The 26,980-nt window shown below is 39.2% G+C and overlaps 2 protein-coding genes across 10 annotated transcripts; one reads left to right on the top strand and one right to left on the bottom strand.

Annotated features, from left to right (window-relative positions):
• The first annotated feature begins 1,644 nt into the window (after positions 1-1,644).
• LOC103703784 (FKBP12-interacting protein of 37 kDa) lies at positions 1,645-14,399 on the top strand. Of its 4 annotated transcripts, XM_017841974.3 has the most exons (15): positions 1,648-1,879; positions 3,074-3,150; positions 3,257-3,311; positions 4,724-4,785; positions 6,712-6,779; positions 6,904-6,940; positions 7,509-7,596; positions 7,682-7,746; positions 7,825-7,902; positions 9,056-9,103; positions 9,625-9,678; positions 9,899-10,060; positions 10,457-10,526; positions 11,200-11,255; positions 13,677-14,399. In XM_017841974.3, exons 2-15 carry the CDS (start codon positions 3,124-3,126, stop codon positions 13,830-13,832), a joined length of 1,026 nt encoding a protein of 341 aa, XP_017697463.2. In that variant the 5' UTR covers positions 1,648-1,879; positions 3,074-3,123; the 3' UTR covers positions 13,833-14,399. The 4 variants fall into 4 exon arrangements, with proteins under 4 accessions (XP_038982944.1, XP_017697463.2, XP_038982945.1 ...); XM_039127016.1 differs by having other exon boundaries at positions 1,645-1,879; positions 7,682-7,902; XM_039127017.1 differs by having other exon boundaries at positions 1,654-1,879; positions 3,050-3,150; positions 7,682-7,902.
• Positions 14,400-15,848: 1,449 nt separating this feature from the next.
• On the bottom strand, positions 15,849-22,876 carry LOC103703783. 6 transcript variants are annotated; one of them, XM_008786762.4, is made up of 11 exons: positions 22,683-22,876; positions 20,941-21,046; positions 20,801-20,867; positions 20,396-20,453; positions 20,218-20,309; positions 19,954-20,109; positions 19,438-19,707; positions 18,197-18,423; positions 17,065-17,289; positions 16,539-16,650; positions 15,849-16,451 (listed from the first exon to the last, which is right to left on the bottom strand). In XM_008786762.4, the coding sequence occupies exons 1-10, from the start codon at positions 22,760-22,762 to the stop codon at positions 16,549-16,551; spliced, it is 1,383 nt and encodes a 460-aa protein (XP_008784984.2). In that variant the 5' UTR covers positions 22,763-22,876; the 3' UTR covers positions 15,849-16,451; positions 16,539-16,548. The 6 variants fall into 6 exon arrangements, with proteins under 6 accessions (XP_008784984.2, XP_008784983.2, XP_008784988.2 ...); XM_008786761.4 differs by having other exon boundaries at positions 15,849-16,446; positions 22,683-22,874; XM_008786766.4 differs by having other exon boundaries at positions 15,849-16,446; positions 20,794-20,867; positions 22,679-22,731.
• Positions 22,877-26,980: the final 4,104 nt, after the last annotated feature.

Genomic DNA, 26,980 nt, shown 5'->3' on the forward strand with positions numbered 1-26,980 from the left:
AACACCGAAGCGCCCCATCGGATCGTACGGCCCCATCATGAGCCCACGACGCGAGGACGCTTCGGAGAGGGCGTCCCAATAATGGGACATTTCGGAAAAGAAGAGACGCCGCCTATTAGAGGCACCTCGAAGCGCCCGATAAATAGAAAAGCGCGATAATTAAAAATTTTCGAAATCCGTAATGACCCAACTAAAACTACTTCACGCGCTCAAGCTGGTAGCCAGCTGGAACTTGGAAGTCGGGGGTAGTGTTGGGGGAAAAACCCCAAGTCATGCCACCTCGAAGGCGCTCGACCAAATAGCGCCGACCAGCAAGGCGCTCGACCAAATAGCGCCGACCAGCAAGGCGCTCGACCAAAGAGCGCCGACCAGAGGCGCTCAACCAAATAGCGTCGGCCAGCGAGGCACTCAACCAAAGAGCCTGAATAAAGGCGCTCGACCAAATAGCGCCGACCAGCAAGGCGCTCGACCAAAGAGCGCCGACCAGAGGCGCTCAACCAAATAGCGTCGGCCAGCGAGGCACTCAACCAAAGAGCCTGAATAAAGGCGCCCGACTAAAAAGAGCCGACCAGAGAACGCCGACCAGAAGTAACCCCGCCACAGGACACTCCGCTGGGCGACCAGCTCGGCTCGGCACCTGTGCCGAGCCCGAACCTTAACCAAATACTCAATCTCCGCCTAACCCTCTAAAGGATCTGACGGCTAAATACACGACTCCACTACAATCTACCACTATCTTTAAGTCATCAAAGCGCGAGATTTCCGCAGGTACTCGGTACGACCTGTCATTAATGCATGAAACCCCCTCAGGCCTCCGATGCACTCAGTCATTAAATGAACACGGCTCAAGATGATCTCCGGATCACTGAACCATCAAAGCGTATGGCTCTCCCTGACCGCCGGTTCACTCAGCAATTAATGTACCTACCATCTACGAACCCCAGGCCCACCACAGCCGGCGGTTAAACCACTCCAGCGGGTCCGATCAACCGTGACAACTCTCTGATTCCGGTCTGATCCCGCCTTATTCTCCACTACGCCATTAATGAGCCAAATCGTGCCCAATTATCACAAAAGAGGACAAATTCCCCTGTCACCTCGTAGGTAACATAATATCTTTCTATAAAAGAGAACCTGGGGGGAAGAAGAGGAGAGAGCCAACACAAAACAGACACAAATATACACATAGAAAGAACAGAAATTCCTCTCCTTACTCCTCCCACATATTAGCTCCCTCTGACTTAAGCTTCGGAGGGCCGGCGCCGGAAAGCCCGACCACCGGCTTCTTGCAGGTTCCCCCGGAAGGAGCCGCACGCCGACGGATCGCCGTCCGCCAGTGTTCGCCGTCCGTTCTCGCTCACAGGCCCCCCCCCGGAGGACACCGCCAGACGACAAACCGCCGTCCGCCGATTCTCCCACCGGAGCTCCTCCTCCTCGGTTCGCGGCCGCCCCCGGGTCCAATTTCCAGCAACAGGAACCAAATTAGAGCATGAATACATTTCGGACTGGGGCTCTGATAGTTATGTTGCCGTCCCGGGCCTGAGCCCGGATCTGGCTTGACCGGATTTAGGCCCGATGCCGACCTGAGAACTTAGATAAGTGGTATGACCAGACCAACTGGCACAGGGGTCGATTTAATTCACTGGTTCGGTCGACATCGTGGCCGCTGGGTTCGCTGGGCTCTTATCCTCTTGAATACTCACGATCTCTAATCAAAATTCGGCTAGGGTTCCTGACTGCCCGTCTCTCCGCCTCCGCCGCATCTCCGTTCCCTGACGCTCGTCCTTCATCGCCGGTCACCGCTCGTCGGTCGTCGGTCGTCGGCCCAAGCAAGGCGAAGGCGAGCCTCCTATCTTCGGCTGACTGCGGTTCCATTGAGGTACGATGATCTCTCTCCCCCCTCTCTTCCATCTTCGTTCTTGTTTGGGCCTATTGCTGTTTTTTCTGTTTCTCCATCACGTGATTGGCCCAGCCCGGCCAGCCTCCTGTAAAACCGCTCGCTGTAGGGGCTGAACCCCGCCTCCACCGCCAGCCCCGTCGCTACCACCAGCTCCTTGAGCGGCACCGGTGGCAGCATCACCTTCTTCTTGCCGCTGCCGGACTTCCTGGCCCGCCGCTGCTCCGCCTTCTTCCCAGTGCCGCTCCGGTACTTGAGCCGGACCGGAGCCAGCCGGTTCTCGAAGGTGGGGTGGGCGATCGCGGATGCCGGAGGTTCGGTCGGTCGGTCGGGCGGCGGCGGGGGCGGCGGAGGAGGAGACTTGCTTGGGTTTGGAATCGTCGGCGAGCGCATGAGCGGCGAGGGGAAGGGGTTTTCTTCTTCTGGTGGTAAGCGGGGAGGAATTCAGGTTGGAAGGGTGTGAAGGATCAGGGATTTGGAGGGATCTGGGAACAACGCCTCTTTTACTTTCTGTTATTTTCCCATTTATTTCTTCCTTGCAAGTTTGTATTTAATAGATTTTTGTTGCAAATAACACTGTGTTATTGTAATAGAATGAATCTGAGAGATGACTTTGTTTGTCGATCCCTCTTCCACCAGTCTCACAGTCACTAGGAAAGCTAAATAACGTTTAATTATGATTGTTATGTTACTTAGTTTAGGGCATGTGATATATCAATTTATGCAGACAGTTCATGTGATCAATGTCTACGATTTCTTTGTATATGCTCTTCCTGAATGAGTAGTTGTTATCAACTTCTGAGGTCTGAGGTATTTAATAAATTATGTTGTTGGTGCCTCTCAGATAGTAATATGACTGCTGAGGGGTTGACAGTTATTATGCATTCACGGCTTAACCCCATTCGGGCCAAATCGGGCTGGCCCAGTTTTTGGCCCAAACAACAATTCTATTCAGCCTGATTGGGTTTCGGGTCGAGCCTAGGCTTGGATTCGGGCTCGGGCCTAATTTTTTCTAAAATTTTTGGGCCTAAGCTCAGCCTGAAACCAAAGAAAAAATTTAGGCGAGGCTCATGTAAGGGTGTGGCCCAGCTCGCCGGCCCATTTTTGGATTGGTGCTCCTCCGGGCTGCATTCGACTCTCTCACTTGTGCAGGGCTTCCTTGTTTCTTGGTAGCAGGAGACAGGAAACGGCAGCAAGAAAAAAGGGCATCTAGGGTTTGGATTCCGATGGCTTCTCATTCCCATCTGGACGATGTAAAGCTTTGTCGTCGATCCCTCCACGATCTCTCTTCCTTTCTTTTTTTTGCCTTTTCTTTTATTTTTTGTTTTTTTTTAAATTGGTGATTTTGAATGAATAAAGGAGGATGATTTCGGAGGAGATTTTTCTGGAAGCCACAGCAGTGGTAGACGCACAGGTATTTTGTGTCCTTTCTTTTCCTTTATTTTTATTTTGATTGGACCCTAGGTCTCTATTAAGAATATTTTGAATTCAAAGAAAGAGAAAATAGAATCGAAAGTAGAGGTGATAATTTGATCACTTCATGACCTTAAAAAGCTTTTAGGCTAATTAATTTAATTATTTCATTGCTTGACATTGTGACCTTAGGGCATTATATATTTATAGGCACCAAATTACTTGTCCAACAAGAATAAGGACATGACTCCTAGGCAATGGAGATATCCTGGATTATTGGACTAATTTAAAAAGAAAAGCATAAATAAGAAACAAAGAAATAAGAAATCTAATTTTTTGTTCACTCACTCACTGGCTCAATTTTTTGATCATTTCGTTGAAGATTCACTTGTGGCTTGATAGGCTTGATGCTCTCATCATCAATTGAATCTTTGACTTCTTGATCTTCAAATAATGCATCCTTAATTTGCAAAATTTTGATCATAAATTCTTCAACTTCTGTGGGGTCATCTTCATTTGGCTTTCACGTATCCTCAGCACAATGATCTTTGTCCCTCTCAAAATCTGCTAGTTCATCATACAGATTGCTGGAGTGTAAAAAGCCCATTGATTGTATCAAATCTCATCATTGAGCCTTTTCACTCTACTTGTGCAAAAGATATAATTGCTTTTCTTCTGCGAGGGTAACTTTGTATTTGATTTCGGGTTGAAGGCCTTCAATCAATGGTCGTAATTGTTGTCTCTTAGACTAATTATTTGATTTCGCTCAAACTGAATTTGGTACTCCATCATGTTAGTTGCTCGACAAATTCTTACAAGCTTATCATCGATGATCTCGTATTTAGTGTTAACAAGATATTGAACCTTACTGACACTTAAAGTGCTGATTAACTGAAGCAATTTTGCCCTCGAACTGACCATCATATTGTTGTTGAGATGAACTCCTTGAAATTATGTCGTAGGGCTTCAAATGTATGCTGGATCACTGTCTGATACTAAGCTGATAGGACCCTAGGTCTCTATCAATAATATTTTGAATTGAAAGAAAGAGAAAATAGAAAAGATGAAGAAGAGGAGATATCTGTATCACTTAGAGGAAAGATTGGGACCTCCAAAAGCCTTTAGGCTAATTAATTTAGCTAATTCATTACTTGAGGTTGTGCCCCCTTAGGCATTACATATTTATAGCACCAAATGTTCAATAAGAATAAGGGCATGACTCCAAGGAAAACTAGATATCCTAGACTATTGGACTAATTTTAAAAGGAAAGCAAAAATAATAAACCTAAAAAATAAGAAATCCAATCCTAGGAAAGTAAGAAATTCTATCGCATTTTTTATTTTTACTATCTTTTTTGAGCCATAGTTGGATATCTTCTTTCCCTTTTTTTCTTGACATTTGAGTGATTACAGGTGATAAAAGAACTTTCGGAGATCTCGATGAAGAGGAGGATGATGTATTTGGCCCTAAGAAGGTAATCTAAAGCAGCCCACATTCTTTTGGTTTTTACTCTCCATTGATTTTGGTGGAATTTTGGGTTAGAAACCCTAGTTGTAGTCTCTGGTTTGAACTGTGATGCTTTGATATTAGAATTTTTAGAAATCAATGCTATTGCACTTTTGATTGTGATCAATCTAAATTTATTCAAATGCATGAGAAATCAAGCCATAATGTGGGATTGAACTTTACCCAGCATAAAGAAATAATTCCATGTAGAGAAGAAAATAGGAAGCACACATTATAAAATAGTTTGGAACCTGTTGGAACATTCAGGTTGTGCCGGGCTTCTCAAATTTCATAATCGTGTTCTTATTCTTTCATGATTGTTCGAGTTTTTTGGTTGAGCTATGGAGAAGAATCTGCATCAATTCCTCTTGGTCACAATGCACTATTTCTCCCTTATTTCATACTTTATGCTCATCTGTAACTATTTATGGAACTTATGTTCATAAGTTCATCTGTAACTACTTTATGGAACTTCCCAGGGAGGAGAAAAACAACAAACTCTCGAACATTTTACAAGGACAGGCCAGGCTGTTTCTTGTGGTTAGGGGTTGTGATAAAGGATGGACACAAAAAAAGAGGCTTAAATGCTTTTCTGGTATTTGAAACAATGGTTGTTGTTTGGTGCTACCATGGTGTTCTTGCACCTAACACTAGCCTTGAAACTTTGATTTTGCATTGGATGCGTTGGTGGTATCCCATTGGCTTGTGCTATAAGATGTGCTTATTTACATATAGACATCTAGGAGTGTGAATTGTGCACAAGGTTCACATTTATAAAAGGGTTTTATTGATATAGTTATTGTACAAGGGCACAGATATCAGAGCAAACAGAGGGGATAAAATGAAGAAAATCTAGTACGCTTCCACTAGCAATGTCCAGAATTAAGGAATCTTTTTACCTAGTGAATGCATAGTCTAGCTTTCTGCTGAATAGTCCATTAGGTTCCTGTTATGTGCTTGAATTTGAAATCTTAAGTTAATAAAACATTAGCATACCTCTATAGGCTTGCAAGGTGACAATAATACTTGTCTTCCAACATGACTTTGTTCAACATTACCTTCATTTTAAGGTAAGATATTTAGCATTCTTCATCATTAAAGCACATATCACTCTCCTGTCATGAAAAGCTCTAGACATTCTATGAAGTTGAATTTTATCAATCTCCAGCTTGTAGAGCCAACTATGGTGTCTGCCATCATTTAAACGCATGCATACTCCAACTCTGTATACCATCATATCCTTTTTTTTCATATTATTCAGAAATAACTGAAATATTTCCATATGTAATGTCCCTCGTCACTCAGCTATATAGATTTTGCATTGTCTATTTTATATGATACTTAATGATGACTACAGCTGAAATTTAATGTAATTATATTTCAAGAAATGTTAAAAGATCAGCTGCTTATCTACAAAATCGTATAAAATGTTAAGAATGCCATATCTAGAAACAATAAAGTAGTAATTAGCAAAACACGAGCGAATAGAAAAGATGAAAACTATGGACACCTTTAGTTGATGGTTAGTTGTTAGTTGTCAACAGGTAAATAGATTGATCAGAGATAAAACATTGAAAAGCTATAGCAAATGCATGGCCATCTAGCTAAATCAATCTTAGACTTATATGATATTTAATACAACATGCATGTCCATGTAAAACACTGTCAAACTACATTACAGTTCTACATATTTTTAATTGCTTCGGATGTTGCTGAATGAAGTAATTCTTGTCTTCTGCATCCTTCTCTAATGTTGCTTCCTGTGATCATTTCCATTTCATACTGTATTATGTACATGCATTTGGTCTGCTCAAAAGATGGAAATTAGGTCTGAAGTGGTACGAGGAGATTAAACTTCAACCTTGGATAACTGGTTCTTTTCCTCATAATGCAGGGAAAATCAAGGGTCGAAGAAAGTGGACCTGGTGCAGCCACGGGGATGATTTTGTCTCTACGTGAAAGGCATGCAAGATTTTATTAATTTAGAAATGTTTAATATCTCTAGTCAAGATGTTATAAACAAAACCAACCTTTGCTTTGCCATCATCCTAACCTCACAATTTGATTTTGCATGTTGTTTTCTCAGTCTGCAGAACTGTAAAGATAACCTTGCAACATGCCAGGTATGTGGTAATGTAGAAAAGGGAAAATAATTTTTAATTTATCTCTTGTCTTCTTAGAATTGTTACTCTTTGAATCTTGTCTCATTGTTATACGTATATTATTTTTTCAATTTTATTGTTCTGTTATTGTAATTTTCATGAAAGTAGAGGGTTGATGTGCTTTTAGTCAGTTTAAAGTTTTAATTGATTGATTTATCAAGATGAGATGTAAGTTTTATCTTTGATTTTTTACATTGGTATGTTCCGTTTCCATGGCTTGTTTCACTCACACATTTTATAAGCAGTTATACTGGTTTAATGAGTTTTTACATAACTTATGAGATCCTGGATTTATCTTTTTCTACATTATATGGTCTCATAGAGCGTGTAATATCATAAAGTAAGTTTTTTGTGGCTATTAACCAAGAATATATCATATGTCATGCCATGACTGTTGATCTACTGATATTTTCAAGTTAGCATAGGTCAGAAGTTAATATTTCATGAAATTTGCAATGAACTTCCACATTTTCCAGATTGTATTTTCGTATCAGTCATTATTGAAATGACTATATCGCATTTGTTTCAGGCAGAGTTAGAAGCTGCAAGATCAGAGATTCAGAAGTGGCATTCTGCATTTCAGAACGGGCCAACGACACCTGCAGGCATATCTCCAGGTTAGCACTTGCTTTATTTTTTCTTTCATATGCAAGTCTGTTTCTTAAGTTTAGGGAATGATATATGTTGCTTTTGCCAATGTAGAACCTGGATTGGTGGTAACTTATCTCCAGAATTTGAAGACTTCTGAGGAGTCTTTAAAAGAACAGGTTTGTCATATGTTGCTCTTAAAATTGCCTAGGTGCAGCTCAGTATATTATGTTTTTGTGTTGTTTATTGCTTCTCAGTTAGAGAAAGCAAAGAAAAGGGAGGCTGCATTTATAGTTACATTTGCAAAACGAGAGCAGGAAATTGCGGACTTGAAGGTAACTTTCTACATTGAATACCTTTCAAGCATCATCTAGTCAGATTGACTAGTTGTATTTATGCATAAAGCCTGTTAACCTGTGTACTGTTTGTTTTTTTTGAGGGAATGTTAAGCTAGTTATATACATTCTCAATGGTTATTCTGCATTTTGATAATTAACTATCATCATGTATCTAGTGTCTCTCAATATACTGCATGCTAAGTTGGATCCCTCCCCTCCCCTCCCAAACCCAAGTGCAAAAACCAAACAAAAGGATAAAAAGAGCAAAACACCATGACACACAGCAAGGAGAAATAGAGTGCTACCTTTGTACTTGAAAATATGTATCAGTAGCATTGGGTACTTGGTTTTTGCAAGGTTTATGCCTCCAGAAGAGAATTAAAATTTTCATGAGGTTGTAAAGAACCTTATGATTCTTGAGTAATCATGTGGCAGCTGACATTTGTTAATCATATCAGCATAGTTCCAGTTGTCATAAGGTGCTGAAGGGCTCTTGTACATGTGGAGCACCAGATGCTTAGGTGGAAAAAAGCATATGATTTTATTTTTGACATGCTATCTCTTAAGTAGCTTCACTCTATCATATCGCTAGCCACCCAACCCTCCTGTTGGCAGAAGTCCTCTTTTATTTTCCTCATTTTAACATTCACTATTATCAGATTTTAAATCTTTGAAAATGTGAGCTATTTTTCCTAATCACAGAGGTCACGGGGAAGACAATATTTGCACCGTCATTTTAGAATCCTTTAGTCAGTCATATATTTTGTTATTACTTTAACTTTTTTTATTTTTGGCAAAAAACTTTATTGGAACAATTTCATATTTGCATCTTGTTTGCTATCGTCTAACTTTGCCATCCAGCATGCTTGGGTATATGGTGTATAAAAAATGTTCTTGAATTTCAAAATGGCTTCCCACAACAGTTTAACCAAATCCAATCTTTTGTGCTGGTTGGTAATCTGACAAATGGTTCATGACAATCACTGTGTTTATTTTGCATGTATTTTGCATGACCGCTTTAAATAATGTTTCCTGATGGTCATCATGTAGTTTATTCAGCTTAGCTTCTTCTTTGATAGTCGTTTGTTTTTCATTAGCATTTTCTTGGGATATATTTCACTGAGAAGGTTCATACCTGGTAAAATTCCAGTCTGCAGTTCGGGATTTGAAGACACAATTGAGACCGCCATCGATGCAGGTAACTCCCTCCCTCCACCCCCCCCCCCCCCCCCCCCCCCTCTCTCCTCCCAACAAAAAAAAAAGAAAAAAAAAGAAAAAAAAGAAAAAAAAAAGAAAAAAAGTTAGCCTTATTGCTTGGTCCTCTGACCTATTTTTAGAACTATATACACTCATAAATATAAAGAAGTATTCATGAGCTAAATCTCTGCTTACCTAATGTAGGATGATATATGCTTTCTTACCCATTGACTCTCTAGAATGTATTCATCTACCACATCCTATGTTAATATCACACTTTATCAGGAAATATATGTATCCCTTTCAGATTTTCACCCATAATGTTAATCTCTTAAAACATTTAAATTTTGTCATACACAATAGCAACCGAAAGGAGAATTTGCTATTAGAGAGCTCAAAGAACGTTCACTATCATTGTATATACACATTGAGAAAAAAACTCTAGTTTTTATGAGATTGGTTGTACGACTTGCATAACCATATTTCTTGATTCATCCTAATGCTTCTGCTTTCATTTGGCAGACTAGGAGGTTATTACTTGATCCAGCAATACATGAGGAGTTTACACGTTTAAAGGTGCTTTTAAACTCTCAATACGGAAACATTCTATTTTCGCTCTTCATTTGAATGTTAGCTCAAGTTATGGTGTGGCTAATGGCTTTCTCCTCTTCATGAATATATTTTCAACGCACTTTTCTTGGAATGTGTTCTTCCAGTTGCACCAGCATGTCTTTTTTGAAGCTTAATAGGAAGATTGTATTGATGACTCATATTTCCCTTTTGTTTTATGGACCAGAATTTGGTTGAAGAGAAAGAAAAAAAAATTAAGGAGTTGCAAGACAATGTTGCTGCTGTCAATTTTACTACATCCAGCAAGCTAGGACAGATGTTGGTGGCCAAGTGTAGAACCTTGCAGGTGGAAAATGAGGAGATTGGCGCCATGGCTTCTGAAGGAAAAGTAAAAATTACATTCTTGGCTCCTATGTTACTTAACAATATTTTGAATGTCATATGCCATCCCATGTTTCTAGTTTTTTCATCCATTGTTTACATCTGTGTCCTGTATGAGGTGCATTTTTTCTTCTATTGACCTGCAACATCATGATTATTGAACATTATAAACAACATGAATTAATGGAGCAGTTTTGTCTAATTCACATAGGGACTTGAGGTTCAAGTTAATTGTTAACTATTAGGTGAATTTATTGGTTCGTACTCGTCATATTTGCCCAAAGCAATCCCTGATCCCCCCCTTCTCCTATCTATGTGTATGAGGGAGAGATTATATTTTTATATGTATGTATGTGCATTACCAACTAATGCTTGATGCTGACCAGTGGTTTTGAATTTATAGATCCACGAGTTGGGAATGAAAATTGCTGTGCTAAAATCTCAAAATGCTGAGCTTAGAAACCAGTTTGATGGTGAGTAATATGCCATCTCTTGTCATTTTATTATTACTTTATTTATTGCTATCTTCAAGTCGTCGATTTTAGATCTCACTTAGGGAAAGCAAAAGAACTAGCTGCATAATGGTTCTCCTATGTGAAGATTTTGCATCCTTCAGTACTGTATATTTCTTTTTCTCCCTCCCTGTATATTTGAGACTTGAAGCTGCCATTGCATTTGGTGCATGTCCCTTAAACATTAATCTTTTCTTCTTTCCTTGCTCTTAAAATCTGCAAATTCCATTTCTGTTTCAATCCTTCTTTGGAACACTTGCCCCACATGATATGTTTTAACCTGAGCTTTTAGTGGCTTAATATGACAATCTAGATAATCTATATGTGTTGAGAAATAAGCCCTATATTTTCCAGTGCCTTTTGTGTCTTTTATAATTAATCTTAGTTATTTGTTACTTAAATTAGCCAACAGGGTTTGTCCGAAATATATGTCTGGCTTATGAATACATTTTCAATCTCTCCTATTAAGGGCTACCTCCAACTTTTTAAATTACAGACTGCTAGTCATCTGTCATCGCTAACAAGGTTTTTCTCATAGAAGTTGAATTACTTTTTTCTGTACGATTACTTAACTCTGTTTGCAAGTCTCATAGAAATTTTTTATGTTTGATGTCTTTTTAATTTTGGCATGCAGCACTGTACAAACATATGGAAGGGCTAACAAATGATGTGGAGAGATCAAATGAAATGGTAAGATGTGTAACTCCTTGTCCATCAATAATACTTCAAAATTATTTATCATCAGCACTGCAGGGGGTAAATATGGGAACTGAGCAAGGTGCGTTTCAATTCGAGTAGTTATGCACACATATTCATGCAGACATTTTCACAGGCCTGATCAGCTTAGTTATGCCATAATCAATAACTTGCTGATCCATACTGCTGATCATGATCTACAATGTTTTTAATTCCTCAAAGGCTCAAACCATAGTCAATAACACGTTTTCACAGGCATGATCAGCTTAGTTATGCGCACACAAACAGACTTGGCACATATTCATCATGTGATCATGAAACGAAAACTTTTCAGAAGAGGAAGAAATATTTTGTCCTGATATATGATATGCGACTATCCAATCCACGTGTATCTTGTCTATGTGAACACAATGGTGTGGATCATCACCTTGGTTCACCCAAAATGCATTTTATGGCAGGGCATTTAACTCATGTCTTGGGAACATTGTATAGATGGATAGATGGTTGGACAGATAATTCGGAGGTGCCATTTCTAATTTCATTGCACACAAGTTGTGTATTCAGGTTTTCCATAACTTATTTTTCTTCTGAATGCTTGTTTGATTTTTTCCATAGCCTATGTGACTTCAATAGATTGCTTATAAAATTAATAATTAAACTTATCTAGCAAAAATATTGTTAACTACAAGCTAAGGAGTCATTAATCCCATGCTTTATTTGGAGATAGTGATAAGACTGGGGGAAATTTTATGGAGCTTGCCTTCTACCATAATAACCCAATTATTTGCTCCAGGAAGCCTTAATGTTGACTGTAGGGCATCCACTTCATTTAAGGCCTACATTGCCATTTATTGCTATCAAGGGATGCATTATTGGTCTCACAACTACCTATGAGTAGAGATTTCTCACACTATATTATATTAGGATACAAGAATGATTGATTTGCGAATTGTTGGTGCATTACACTGGTGTAATGGCAGCAAGTCTTTCTAATCTCTGCAGTATGATAGCCAGAAGAAAAGAATGTGCAGGCAAGACTTGACACATGTATCTAAGTAGCTTACATATGGGTCCATTCTAGAATTGTCGCATGATGACACAAACTTGCATTCAAATTTTCTTACCTTTCAAGAGGTCTGCAAGTGATTTTTCACTAAATATTCTAGCATATGACAATTGTCCATTCATGCTTTTGTTCCTGCCTTCTCAGAAATCTTAGATTTGATCTTCTCCAAACTTCTTGGGGAAATAATCTATGCTGTCTATATGGCCTAATAACCCCCTTTAGAAACGGAAGAGATGCTTGAATCATCTCTCTCAACTAAGATTAGGCAAGTTCACAATTTGCTACAGCTTTCTTGGGTAAAATCCTTAACAACCACAAGCCACACATTGATTTGGATCCTAAGAGAAGAGCCTGTGGCATAAAAAAGCCAGCATCAAGCCTCAAAAGCTTATGCTGATTACTGCTTGCATGAGACCAACAACCACCCCTCCCCATCCACCTCAAAAAAAAAGAGAGAGAAGAAGAGGGGGGGGGGAGGGGGTGCGAGGGGACAAGCGATTTGCCGACTTTATCCCCTCTAGGACCTCTATTTTGAACGAAACAGGGGACTGGAGGTGGAGCCACTCCTCCGCAGCCCTCCGTGCGGCTCGCCAGCCTTGGCGGCCATCTCTCTTCCTTCCTCTCCCTCTCCCTTCCTCCCCCGCTCTCTCTCTTTTCCTCTCTTTCCTTCTTCTCCTCCGTTAGATGCTTTTCGTTTCGGTTGCCGGATCCGTTCGGGTCCGCCGCCGATATGGTTCGGTACTCTCCGAACCGTTCGGTTCAGGACAGTTCCGCCGACCGTAGGGAATAGTATCAGCCATGGACTGCTGATTAAGACTCCATGTTTTGGATTTGAAAATGAGAGGAGACTTGAGATGATATGGATAGAGGTTGTGAGGAAGGATATGGAGGCCCTTAGATAATATCAAAGGTTGTCCTAAATAGAAATACTCGACGAATGATGATCCATACAACCGACCCCAAATGGTCGAGAAAAGGCTGGGTGGTCATGGTTATAGTTTTTGGTTTTGAAATTGAACTTTTTTTATGAGAGAGAACGAATGAGGATCCAACCTCAAACCGTTGAGGAAAGGCCTAGTGGTCATGGTTATAGTTTATTGTTTTGGAATTGATACTCTTTTTATAATAGAGCTTTAGGTGATCAGTCATTTTTATATTTGATTGTCATTGCTTGGTTTGTAAAATATTCTCAGAAATGCAGAAATGAAGACAGAAATAATGGTTATAATCTTAATTGCTGTATGTTTGCACGGTTAAAGATAAAAATAGATTTAGTTTTTTGGTAAATTGAACAATATAGGAGTCTAGTTTGCTTGCTCACAGATGTGATCTTAAATGTTGCATTTCAGGTATATATTTTGCAAGAGAAGCTAGAAGCAAAGGACTGTGAGCTGAAAAAGTTGAAGGAAATGCTATCGCAGAAAGAAACAACACAGGAAGGAGATGAATCTGCTGATGAAAAGAAAGCAATCCATGATGCAGAGTCTGCAGAAGTTGAGGCTTGAGAATATTTACTCTTGGTTTTTAAATTCCAAGTATTTCAAAAGGCTGTGGTTGAGATTTGTCAAGAAACTAGTTCTCCCCTCCAGTTCATGGTTGTATCTGCGAAGTTGATTCCTTAACGTCAAATCTTAAATATTTACTGGCGGACCCGTGAGCTGATATTTATTCTTGCCAGGGGATATGTTCCCGGTGGATTCTTGTCTGCCAGTCACCGGTGATCATTATCCATGCTTTATATGTTGGTTTTAGTTAAAACTTTCCCAATTCACAAGATGATAAAGATGAAGTAATTGTATATGGCTTGTGTTCTGCACGAGGCGTTACGCGCCTATGATTATCCTGTATTGGGATAAATTTTTAACGTGGCGAAATGTACAGAGAGTTCAAATTACATGGGCCAGAAAGACGGGGCCTGCAGGTGTTATGTTACTATTGGTGTTTTAATTTTGGCTGAATTTTTTTACTTACTAATCATTGCTGATTGAGATGACAAGTAATTAGTTACTCATTATTTATTATTTATCCTAGGAGTACTGCTGGATTTCACATGATACTATGAGTTGTGATAACGGGTGATGTTGTTATAGGTTCTTCTTGTTGGTGTGATTTTAATCTCCTATGTGAAGCAAGCTTCTTTCTCCATCGGGGGCTGGATTTTGAGATTCATGAAAGGGTTATCAGGTTTATTTCATCATCTGAGGCTCGAGTGAGACTAAGTTTTGCCCAAAGTAGCATCGGAGTAGTAAATTTGAAGGGATGAATAGAGATGTTGCTCTAGGAATAAAATTATTCTAATCCATTTTGTAATGGTTATTTCATGAATAGGCTTTTCTTGTTGAAATAAATATTCCTCGCTTATTCTCACTTTATTCCTGATTCAAGATTCCAGCCTGGTGACAAACAGACGGATCTTTTGTTGGGCAGGTGCATGTGGATATTCCTTTTTTTTCTTGGCTGTCTATATGTATATCCACTCCGTGTACGCAGGCGTACTGCAGCCTCAAATTGTGGGTGGGGGTCAGTTAAAAATAAATTCTGAGTATATTTAAAGTTGACATAGCCAACTAACTATTTATCAACCTGTAAAATAGGGAACTGGTGGATGATAGATCATATATTTAGCGGCCTTACGTGAATTATTTCCACTTTCCGGCAGGTAACATATGAACATGTAATCTAGGAACTGTAAATGAAAAATATACATCTTGGGACCTTCCAGGAATTGCTCTCATGAACCATGTATAGAGCTGCAGAGCTGACTTCATATATTCTGTTGGCTAGTGGTTGATAAATAACTGGATATCGATTCGGGGAACTCATGTTAGTTTCTCCACAACCATGACCATGACCGTGCTGAGCACCGTGACGGCGCCCGTTTTATATGGATGACACAAGTCACACAATTATGGGCTTATATGGGGGACTTGCAGCAAAGAATTCTCCGACGACGACCTATTTCTGCTTGGAGCCGGCAGAGCTTACGGACATCGTACGATTCCCTGTATCAGGAACTACGAATAATTAATGATCCACTTAGGCGTCTTCCGTTAATTTTTGACAGCCTATGCCTACTTATAAGTCTCTCCTAGCTGGCAGCAAGCAATCTTCGCGAATCAAGTCCCCATCCGAGGATTACAGAGCACGAGGAGGCGTAACCCTCCACCTTGGTATTCATCTAACGGTGGAGGACGATCCGGCGACGGCGAGAACTCCTTCCGAAGTATGTCCGAGGGGTGGGCCCCATGGACGCAGCGGCCCACCCTCGCCATTTCGTTCACAATCCTAGTTTATTACTTTGGTTCACGCCATTTGAAAAGGGAAGGGGGAAAAATGAACTTTCGCTGCTCGGTGTTCCCAAAAATTTTATGGCTCGTTCGGTATTGCTCCGGTTTTCTGCCTTTGTTGTCGAAAAGCCAAGATGGAAAATGAACAATGCGGAACAACGTGTATAATGAGACTTTTATTTTTCAAAATTGTTCATAAAATCTTCGGAGCTTTTGAAAGAAAAGACCAATATCTTAGAGGGAGTGATAAAAGCAAGAAATAGCATATATTTTCGCAAACGCTATACCACCAAGTTTGTGTTTTACTAACTGTGAGGAAACGACCACATTAAAACGACGACGCCAAGCACGCCTGCAGCTGCAAATCCCAAGACTTACTCCCGAAACATTTGCTGTCTAAATATTAATTAGATTTAAAGCTTATGTCAAGCTGGAAGGCAGGACAGCAGGACCTTGCACACTTCACGTCGTCGTAAAAGAGAGGGCCGAGCTCTTTAGAAAAAAAAAAAAGAAAAAAAAGAGAGGACCGAGCCATATGAATATCAACCCCGGCAACCAAGAGGACTCAGATGGTGGGGGTTGGGAACGCAGCGATCTGTTCGGTACAGGGCACTTTCCAAAACCTCTCATACTTGTTGAAAGGGTGCGGCAAAATATTCAAAGCCCTGGCAAAGTCTATGGCAAGGTGACCTTCCGCAAGCAAGGTAGAAATAAGTAGGCTCCACCAGCATCTAGAACTGAAGCGCCATGCAGAAGAAGATAGTTCACAGTGAAACCACACCAGATGAATTCACAGAAATGTCAGGTGTATGATGTCGATGTAGCAGCCAGCCTATCCTATCGACAATTTACATAATCAACCATTAAAAATAGCAAAAGCTTCAGGTTTAACTTAACCTGAGAATGGCGATGGATGAGCATTACCTTTTAAGCTTCAGTGCTGGGCAGAATTCCATCCCAAACCAGCATAGCCTTTGTTACCAACAGCTTGCAGTGGTTCCAAGATACCCTTTGTGGTCCTCCCCAGAGCCTCTCCCTAGACAAATTTCGTGGAAAAGAAAAGAAACAAATTATTCAAGCTAACAAAAGTATAAAAGTCAAAGATCTCCAACAGCCAAGCATGCAGCCAAAACAAAACAAAAAAGACTACAAATTCTGTTTTAAATAGGACCATCACTGGATAAACTTTGGTCCCTGGTTGGGTGGACCTTATATGCATATACACATCCATACGGACATATATGGGTATTTATGTGTTTGTAGTAAGAAATATAGTACGACAAAACAAAAATACTGGCGATTCTTTATGTAATCACCATAGGACTGAATTGCTATCACATTTAGACCATAAAGATGCGTTTCTTTGAAACATAGCATATCTAGGTGCCGTCCCAATTCATGAATGACAGTGGCACGGGGTAATACAAGCTTAAATGATTGTTAAACATACCTTTTTCCAGCCCATGCTCTCAAGAATCCTTCTAGCATAACTTCCACTTCCAAAAGATATGTCCGCTGCTTCTGCTGCAGCTTCTTCTGCATCACAAGGCTGTGAAGGCGATCCCAGCTCATGAATATTACCGTTCTCCACATTCTTTTGTCCTGGGCCGATACCGAAACCACCATGTAGCATTCTTCTCTCAGCAGCTCTATCTCTATAAGCTAGATTCTGGTGCTGTAACCATGGCAGGAAGACATGAATATCTGTTACTGTTGTGCCTTCGAAACCACATATTTAGTATGAAAGAGCGGTGATATAACACTGACAGCCAACTACTACAGATGTAACAGCATCTCCTAATTGACAAGGCATAACAGAATCACATGCATATTTAAAACCCATGTGGATACCCCTCTATATTGCAGATATCGGGTTCGGGTTGTATCTTCCTCACGAAAGAATGATTGATGTTCTTTCACGACGTCAACCACTGGATCATGCTTTGCACAGATCTCAAAGTACTCTACACTTTGCTTTCATCCGCTTGCACAGATCTCAAAGTGGCAATTGTGCAATCCGATGGTTGAAGCCACGAAAGAAGGTGAATCATTCTTTCACACAAAGGATCCAACCCGAACCCACAGATTTCATCACATTTTCTGATCATAAATGCATGACAGATCCATGCTTCTTAGGCAAGAAATAGAAAACAATGATTAGTGGACTCATCCAAGCAGATAAGCAAGCAGGACGCACAAAAGATACATTTTTGTATCAAATGAGATGCATTACTTTCATAACAAGTTAAAATTGTTGATAAACTTTACTAACAGTGGTTGAAGCTCATGAATATTTATAGCCTTGTAAGAGACCTCTAAGAAATGTTTACATTTTAAAGCCATCATTCATGGTTTTCCCCGAATGCATGAATTGCATTGGTCAACATATCAGGTGCTATGAAACAGGTATTCATCCTGTTGCATAACACCAGCCCCAAATTATTTCCATCATCATCTTAAAAGTGCCTTTTTCTTCATGAGACTTGGCCTCGATAAGGACAACTCTGTAAAAATGGCATATAAGACATGTTTTATGCAATTTATATAAAATTTTCGTTATATGATAGTAAACAGCAAATCACCTTCTGTACTGTAACAGGAACCTGATCGACGGAAGCAGACAAATTATCTCGATTGGCCGCATTTGCAACGTCAGATCCATATATTTGATTTAAACTATGGTGTGTGCTACTCTGCAGGTCAGCATATAAATCAGGGAAGCCCCAATCTTTGGTCGGGTTAGAAGAATCATACTTCGATACAGAAGCCAAGTATCTTGGGCTTGGGGTCCTCAACCTGTAAACTTTCCCTGAATATAAGAAAAATACAAATGGCAAAGTAATTAAATATAAGCATTCCAAAACGGCATTTAATATTGATAAGAAAGAACAATGGTTGGAAGCTGGATGATAATTACACCCTCTGGTCTTAAAAGAAAAAGTTTAATTATTAGTGGCCAACTACTCCTGGGTGAGTTGGCTCAGCACCTGCCTCTTAAAGTGGAGGCTGTGTTTTTGCTTCTCTGCAAGGTGGTCCTGGAGAATTTTCAAATACTTTCACAGTGCCAATTGATGTGACAGGCCCAATTTGTGGTTCGATAGTCTCCCATATGCCAGCATGTTTACCCATAAATAAGGGATCGTGAATTTCAACAAATCATATAATGGATAGCTACATGATGAGAAAGCACAATCCTGTTTCGCACACTGCAATTCTAAACTAATAAACATAAAATAGCAATCAAAATTCAAAACCAAAGTAATAGGAACGGAGTAAAAGTTCCATCATTTGCAGTGACCGATATCATCTGAGCATACTACTGGATACATGAATTATGAATGTAAATCTGGAGTCCGCTGTCCACTTACATGGATAAAAGCAAGATTTATGTCAAAAAGGATTATTGGATTTATAAGTATCAACAACAGAAATAACCATACCTCAGAAAGAATAAAAAAAATTATAATTTTGTGTTAAATTTCATACTCTGAAGCACCTAGTCTGGCAGTAACTTCAAAAAAGAAAGGGGAAAGAAAAACAATCAGCAGCTACATTCAAGAAACTCCGAGGAAAGGTGTAGTTCTTGTAACTATAACATCCACGAAGACCAAATTGTAGTTTGCAGCTCTAGTGCCTAAAAAAAGTGACAGGTAACTAAAACTCCCTTCATATAAAAAGAAAGGGAAGGTCAAGCAGATGCTTTCCAATGGAAAGTCAATAAGTTAGCACTCATCAGATTTTTCACATGCTAATAATGAATGCATTGTAAACAAAAAATATGAGTGAAAAATAGAGCAAGCAAATGAGAGAGAGAGAGAGAGACCTGATGCAACTCCTACTAGATCCAAATGAACTGCATGGATGGCAGCAGTTTTCAGAACACCACCACCAGCTGGCACAGAAGGATGCAGCTTACTGGAACGCCTGACCAATCTTCCTATCAGTTTAGCTATCTGATGTCCTTTCTTTGTGTGATCTTTAACAATTTCCCAATCCCATAGATCAACTGTCGGAAAAGACGGTATGCCCTCATCTTCTAAGGTTAAAACCTGGCCATACTGAGCTTTCCAGTTTTCTTCATCCCATGATGCATCTGATTTGGAAGTAAAATTATTTCTAAGAGGGGCAAAAACATATAGATAGTCATGTAGAAAGGCAGGTTGGATCACTTCTAGGAGTACCATTTTTATTTTAATCCTTTTATGTTGATGGGCAAGCAAAACTTAAAACCATGATCTCAATGTCGCAAAATTCCTATAAACAAGTTCTGGTCCAGAAGCAACAAAATTATAGTTACAGTCGATGGAACAACAAATGCACAAAAGTTTCAAATGATTACCTCCTGCTAAGAGCCTATTGCTTGACCTAAATGCATTTTGCTCATCCTCGGGGATCAATTCACCTTCTACTTGCTGACATGTGATGCCACGGTAACAGCCAGGCAACTTATCTGAGGATGGCTGATCAGACTGTTCTTCAGAAGAGACCTGACTTGCTAATCAATAAAACCTTCATTTAGTAAGGGCTCATCATATGATGCCTCTTCACAACAAGAGGTAGAAAAGTGAGCACCAGTGGACTTGACAACTTTAGTTATACTCACTGTTTGTTTGTAAAGTTGTTGATGAGCTATCAGCATTTATATCTGAATTGGAATAACCCGACAAATATAGATTAATCAATGTTTCTTCTAACCTGGAAAAAAAACTCACTGATTAAATAACCCTATTTAAAACAATCAATTTTAAGTGAAATGCATCACAAGGTTTCCAGCAGCAGACCACTCAGATGGAGGACTTGGAATTTCGGACTCATCACCGGCTGCATGCGCAGGCATATCTACCGAAAAGCAAAAGAAAAAGGATGATGTTATGGTTATTTAGGGTTAGCGCATGGTAGCCCCATAATGTAGAGGTGGCAAACTATCATGACTACACAACACTTGAGATGTAGAGTTCCCAGCACAAGTGATTTCATCACAAAACATATATATGGGCCACTATGTTAGTCAGTGCATAATGCATAATTCAAATACTCACTAATTTATTGAATGAAATTGAATCAAAGATTCAGAATTGCAAAATGCAGTGGTAAAGCAGCCAGTTTAAAAGAGAGGTAAACTTGGCTTCAACAAGACCAAAGAACTTTTGGCAGTATGGACATGGAATTCAGCACTTACAACATACATGTATTGTCTTTGTTAGCTTCGCTCAGAGCGGAGTTTGTAGAATCAACAGCTTCAGATTCCTCACCCTGTTTAAAATTGAAGGCAATCATAACATAGCCTGCTAATATGACAAAAATCCCAGCAGAACTGAACCCCTACCTTGTAACTTGATAATGGAACATATTTTCCATCCTCATATGTGTAGTAAAGACCATCTCTACTACTGTAATACCATCCAGCATGGGGATCATGATAAAACCCACTACTGCAACACAATAAGCCAAAACAAATTAAGACCAATTAAAATGACTAAATAGTAAACAAGAAATTCGCTATTGGCTACACAAAAATCAGTAGCAAAACTAAATGAAAATGACAAGCATAGAAGTAAGATAAGATACTGAAACTTGAGGGGCAAATGTGAGAATGGATGAACTACCTCATTATGCATGAAGCTAATTTTTACAGTCAAAAGACACAAATCCAATGAGCTACTACCCAAGGAGTGTGGCATCTTGTATGTAGAAACTCCATATAAAACATTAGTTGATGAAGTGTCCACTGGATGGGTATAAGACCCCTTTATAAAGATGGACCTTAAAAAACCAAATGACAAATTAATTCCCTATATGATATCTTCAATAAATGAACCTTCTATTTTTTTGGTTTATTGCAGTTGCATTGTAGAGAAGTGCAATTCCCAAGATCAAATCTTGCCTTGTTTTCTCTTTGTTAGACTCATTCCAGGGATAGCTGAGTTTTGGTTGGCTTGCTTTCTTGTTGCAAATTCGTCAATTGCATGACTTTTGCAGTAGATTTCCATTTCCACAAACAGGTCATCTGACCTTTGTAGTGAGGCCCTTTCCTTGCCAAAAGCCGCCTTCCCTAGGAATTCAGCGTCAACGAATATAGGGCTGACCGCAGATAGAAAGCTAATCTAGAATCTTTTAAATTTCAGTGCTTCATAATATGAATCATATTGCAGACTCCAGACATCTAGAATAAGAATTGCAAGCTAAGTTTGTTAGTGCCACAAACTAGTGAAAACATGGACTGATATATCAAGTGCATCTATTGTAGATATATTTATAAATCAAGCCAACATAATGCTTCAATTTTCCCATTACATAGATTTATTGATGAAGCTAAACATGTTTGCTACGTTATTTTTCTACACTATGATTACTGCCTTGTCCCACCATCATGTCTTCTCTGTCTTCATCCGCGCTGCAGCAATATAAAATCTGCTCATTTATTTATAAATATGCTGTCTACTTTTATCACCACCATCAAACAGGCTCTCTACAATGTCTTGTAATCACATTTCCATTCCGTGAGCAATTCCACCATCCTCGTTCATGGTGCATCCAATTTATTCCAATCCCCATCTCTCTTCTTCCTCGATGTTGCTAGCCTGCAAATTCCCCACTCTTCGTTGCAATAGGAACCAATAATTATTATCAAGTGACAAAAGTTAAACCATAAAATAAACCCTCAACCAACGAGGCAGGCAAAAGGAGGACTATATCCTAAGAATCCTCTTCCTATATTTTTCCTCAGTTCCCTCCTAGCTTTCCCTTGAGAAATTTTCGTACCGGTTAAAATCATCAAAGATTCTGCTTTTGTGTTGACTCTTCAGGTGCAAGCACCTCCAACCCAATCAATAAACTACCCTAATTCTTATGAAACATTATTCACTGAAAAATAAGGGACGGCGCCACTCTCTCCCGAAACCTTCCCCAAGACTTGCGAAACAAACGTCATCAAGACTGCTAAAAAAGATTGAATTTTGGAAGAAGAATTACAAACCCTGTATAAAGAACTGGGATTCGATTTTTTTTTTTAAAAAAAAAAAAAGCCCTAAAATTACAAGGAGGAGGGAGCGATTCTTTCGGACCAACCAGGCATGGTAGTAGAGCTTCGACTCCTCGTCCCATTCGAAGGAGCAAACGCCCTCCCGCGCGCCACCCTCCTCCGCCATCTCTCCGGAGACCACCGCACCTCCGTTCTCGGATCAGTTTGTACCCGGCAAACTAACTGGGCCGAAGCCAGCCCTCCGTGAGCCCAATAATTAGGCACAGCCCTGATGGATTTTCGTTGTTCCTCGCTAGATTTCTAGTCCAGTACTTGCACAAAATCAAGAACATATTCGTTTTAAGGTAGGACATGAGCTGCCTGGGCCGAGCACACTGCTAGGGCCAAATGTTCCCAAAGAAGCCCAATTTGCACAAAGTGTATACCCATACTGCGTCTCCGAGAGGATGAAGTGGAAGAGGTCACTCTTGCAGTTCTTGTTGCAATTTTGCTCGTCCAGTAAAGTTTTGTTTGAAAAATTCAGCAGAATTAAGCTAAATTTTCTAGTGGATTCGTAGAGTGGGTAATCTATTCGAGGAGGCCTATATGAATCCAAAATCTTTTCAGCCCAAATTTTGTAAAAGAAAAAAAATGGTTTATGAAATTTTTTTCTTCCTGCAGACTAACGAGCTCACATATAGGATTTAGGCTAAGATTATTATGGACTTTTAGAAGGATGCAGGTTAGACATGGGAACAGGCCGATTTTTATAAATAATTCAGTTTAATTCTACCAAGTTTTTCGAATAATCTTAGATATTTAAAAGTTCTTCTGTCATATTTGCATTCTCAAGCAATATATGATAAATATTTCTACTTTCTGGTATTTTTTGGGAATAAAATATAAGACTAGTGGAGCCGGTTCTAACAAATCAAGTTCCTGCCCGTCCGGTGGAAAAGCGACGTTCATGCACGGATATACATCAGCAATCCAATCATCGAAATGACTGCTCGGCATCGTAGTTGTGCCAGTGAATCCGTTCTTGTATTTTTTTCTTTTCGTTCTTGCTGTTTATTAATGACACTTTTCATGCAAACAACAATACAATGCACATCGATGTCTCTTTACAAGTTACGTGTTTTGATTATATTATCTTTCCAGAATCCTCTGCAAATCAAGGAGAAAGAATACATTTTGGTTATTCTATTATTTATTTATTGTCCGTACTTGGCTAAGCTTTAAGAAACATTTGATAATTTTTTTAAAGGAAAATATTGTATATTTGTTTATAATTTTCTCAATTGATCCGCCAAGGGATAAAACTTGGATAAAATATTGATGGGCTTGCTTTAACATTTTCACACGCGAGGTAGTGCATTAGTGCACCAGTGAGGTGGCATGATCATTTGTCAATAAAAGCTTTCTAGAAGAATGCATATAAGATATATCCTCTACCTTTTTAGCGGCGGCAAATCAAATTTTATAGGAATCATCACACGAGATCACCTTCTAAGGAGAAGGGGAGACCGGTTGAAACTAAATTTTATCGTTTAAGTCTCAAAAATACCTTGTCGGAGAAAAATTCTTTTTTAGGAGGATTTTTATTGGATACATCTCCCATTTCGAGAAGAATGGGACAAAACGATTGATGATAAAAACTAATGTACAAGTCAAGATTTATTTTTTGTAGGATTTTTAGCTTTATAATAATTTCTAGTTTTATCTATTCTTAAAAAGTTGCAACATCTTTTAATTAGAAAAAGAATCTGATTTAAATTGTATGTAAGTTGACTTCACAAGTTTTGTAACTCTATTTTATAATTCATTAATAAATAAAAAAAAAGAGGACCTAAACTCTAGTTTCATCAATTTTCTTATTCTCTATTTTTTTAATAAAAAAATGACTCAAGTTAATTGAATGAACTTATTCCTTCTCCTTAATCGGATCAGGTTATATTTATATGCCAATGAACTACACAAGGGGTAGCTATCCTCTAATATAATTAATTCTCCACAAAAGCAGAATTTGAGTCTTAAGTTATCTGACATGCTTACCGAAAATTTTACCCATTTGATAAGCTAGCGCTTCCTCACAATTGATTAGAGGTACTATTTTTAATGCAACTGATAATTTCATAAACATGGATGCAGCTTTGATTGTTATTAATTTATTTTGAATCACTTACAAATTATAGAGAAAAAGATGTTATCGGTCCACAAATCACTTTCCATGGTGGTGGTTTTGGTGATGCATCACCATCTTGCTAGACTAGCACCAATGAACCACGATAGTGCTGCTGCCATATACTCCTACTCCATACTCAGTGCATGAATATTCATAATTGTCAGTAGTTCGACAAAGTGATGTTCTGATAATTTTATTCAATAATTATTACAATGTCATCTTAGTTACCTTTGTAATTGTATTAAGGTTTTTCAGAAATCAAACCTTAAATATATTTTTTATTATTTTTAATAAAAATCTGATCCCCATCCTTTTGAAGAGTCGTTTTATTCAGTCACTGTTACTGCGTAGATGGATTCAACTGGTCTACTCGACGCAAAGGAGATACCGTAGCCCCGCTGCGGCGCGGATGCACGTATCCTGTGGGTAGCTCCCCAACCGTTCTTAGTTGAGTCATCCGCGATTAGTTGTGGGACCCGAAAACAGTGGGCGAATGAAAGGACTATTCAATCGCACACCGAACCGGAGGAGTCCCCACCCGCATCGAAACCCAAACTAAACTCTAGAAGGCACCGAGACCGCCACCGACACTCTGCTGCAAGAAAGATTTGGACAGTTGTCAGCAGGCTGAATTGCACGTAGTGGTCAGTAGACGTGACACGTGGATTCGGATGCCCGTCCTCCCATGACGCGTGCCAGTCCTCCAAGATGCCAGCGTGGGAATCGGCCGAGGGAGGAGCCTTCTATTACTATTTTCTTTTCCCACCGATTTCTTGTGGTCGGTCGAGGAATGTAGCAGCTGGAAGAAGTATGGGTTCCCATGTGAGGTGGTAGGAGACGGAGGGGACCCAAGGAAGGTCCTTGAAGCTAGTCGCCTTGAAGATTCTAATCTATTTACCATGATTCGATTATCTTTGATTTTCAGATTTAGACTGGAAGCTTGTTTATTTGTTTATTCCCTCGTTCAAATACAAGAGATTTATAGGCAATGAATTGCCATCCTCGAGCTGGTGAAATTTCAAAAAGCGGGCTTGATCATTTGTTTGCACAAGAATGAACAATGTTTAGTTTATTGGTTTATGGAGACTATGCTGAATTTATGGACTACATGCTGGAGATTAAAATAAAAAAAATCATAGATCAATCCATCAAAGATCAAAGCATACCTTATGAGCCTCGAGCAGCCATTGAAGATTGCTGCGACAATACCTGTAAAAGAAGAAAAAGCACACAAATAGAATAGATCTTCCTCTCCATCTCCTCCTTTATGCCTGCCTTCTCAATGGGATAGGTGTCCCTGAGGAACATAATGATCTTGATGTCCTAGGATTTTTTTACAGGTATGTATATATATATATATATGTATGTATGTATATATAAATGAGTGGAGTGGAAACCTACTTCAGTTAGCAATGTTAATGAGTTCACTTACTACTGAGCCTATTAACTAAATTAGGCTTACATTAATATTCGCTACACCATATAACTAAGATAATAGAGCCCAAAATAACCATATGATTACATATTAATTATGAGCTTCTTAATTATTCATTCGGACAACAACTTAGCCCGTATTATGTAATAAATCTAAATAAAATCATTTCATATTCAATGAAAGCCCATTTTTATAAGAAATTCTAAAAGTCTAAGCTTAATTGAGTTAGGCAGTTCCTCCTAACCTCCTTTTTCAAACCTTGATGCTTTAGTTATTCGTGTATAAGTATGCATAATGGTCGAGCTTGGATATGGCTTGAATTGTATTTAAATTGGATGAGTTATGTTCTGTAATGGGAAGGCCAAAATCAGAATCGAACCTACATACATGCAAATTACTTTTGAGTACATTTACATCCAAAATTAGTCACTCATCAGTTAATTGCTTTTTTTTTCTTTCGGGTTACAAGAAATATATATAATAGAGTAAGTTGATTCAGCTTCGAACTGTATTCCTACAATATTGAGATTAGGCCAATTACAATATATAACCGATGCCCTAAATCGATTTGAACTTGAATTGATATTCTGAATCAATTTAAATCTGACCTTTTAGAACTCAAGATATACTCAACAATATAGATGCGGGTTCTTGAGTTATTTCGCCCTTAGCAAGTGTGAATCAAATAGAGGAAATTGAGTCCCGGCGCTAATAAGATGCCTTATAAGTTAATCCGACCTGACGCCCAAGTACTTAAAAGAGTTGAACGCGAATCGGTAGCAGCA

This window comes from Phoenix dactylifera, chromosome 6 (assembly GCF_009389715.1).
Source record: "Phoenix dactylifera cultivar Barhee BC4 chromosome 6, palm_55x_up_171113_PBpolish2nd_filt_p, whole genome shotgun sequence".
In the NCBI taxonomy this organism is placed as follows: Eukaryota; Viridiplantae; Streptophyta; class Magnoliopsida; order Arecales; family Arecaceae; genus Phoenix; species Phoenix dactylifera.

Bases quoted from the DNA above. Each gene is read 5' to 3' on its own strand.
- LOC103703784 (XM_039127016.1), top strand. From the start codon at position 3,124: ATGGCTTCTCATTCCCATCTGGACGAT. The intron at 6,941-7,508 runs GTATGTGGTAAT...CATTTGTTTCAG, and splicing joins ATAACCTTGCAACATGCCAG to GCAGAGTTAGAAGCTGCAAG. The intron at 9,104-9,624 runs GTAACTCCCTCC...TTCATTTGGCAG, and splicing joins TGAGACCGCCATCGATGCAG to ACTAGGAGGTTATTACTTGA.
- LOC103703783 (XM_008786762.4), bottom strand. From the start codon at position 22,762: ATGGCGGAGGAGGGTGGCGCGCGGGAGGGCGTTTGCTCCTTCGAATGG. The intron at 20,110-20,217 runs GTGAGTATAACT...TTTATTGATTAG, and splicing joins AACAACTTTACAAACAAACA to CAAGTCAGGTCTCTTCTGAA. The intron at 17,290-18,196 runs GTGATTTGCTGT...CCATGGTTACAG, and splicing joins TTCCTGTTACAGTACAGAAG to CACCAGAATCTAGCTTATAG.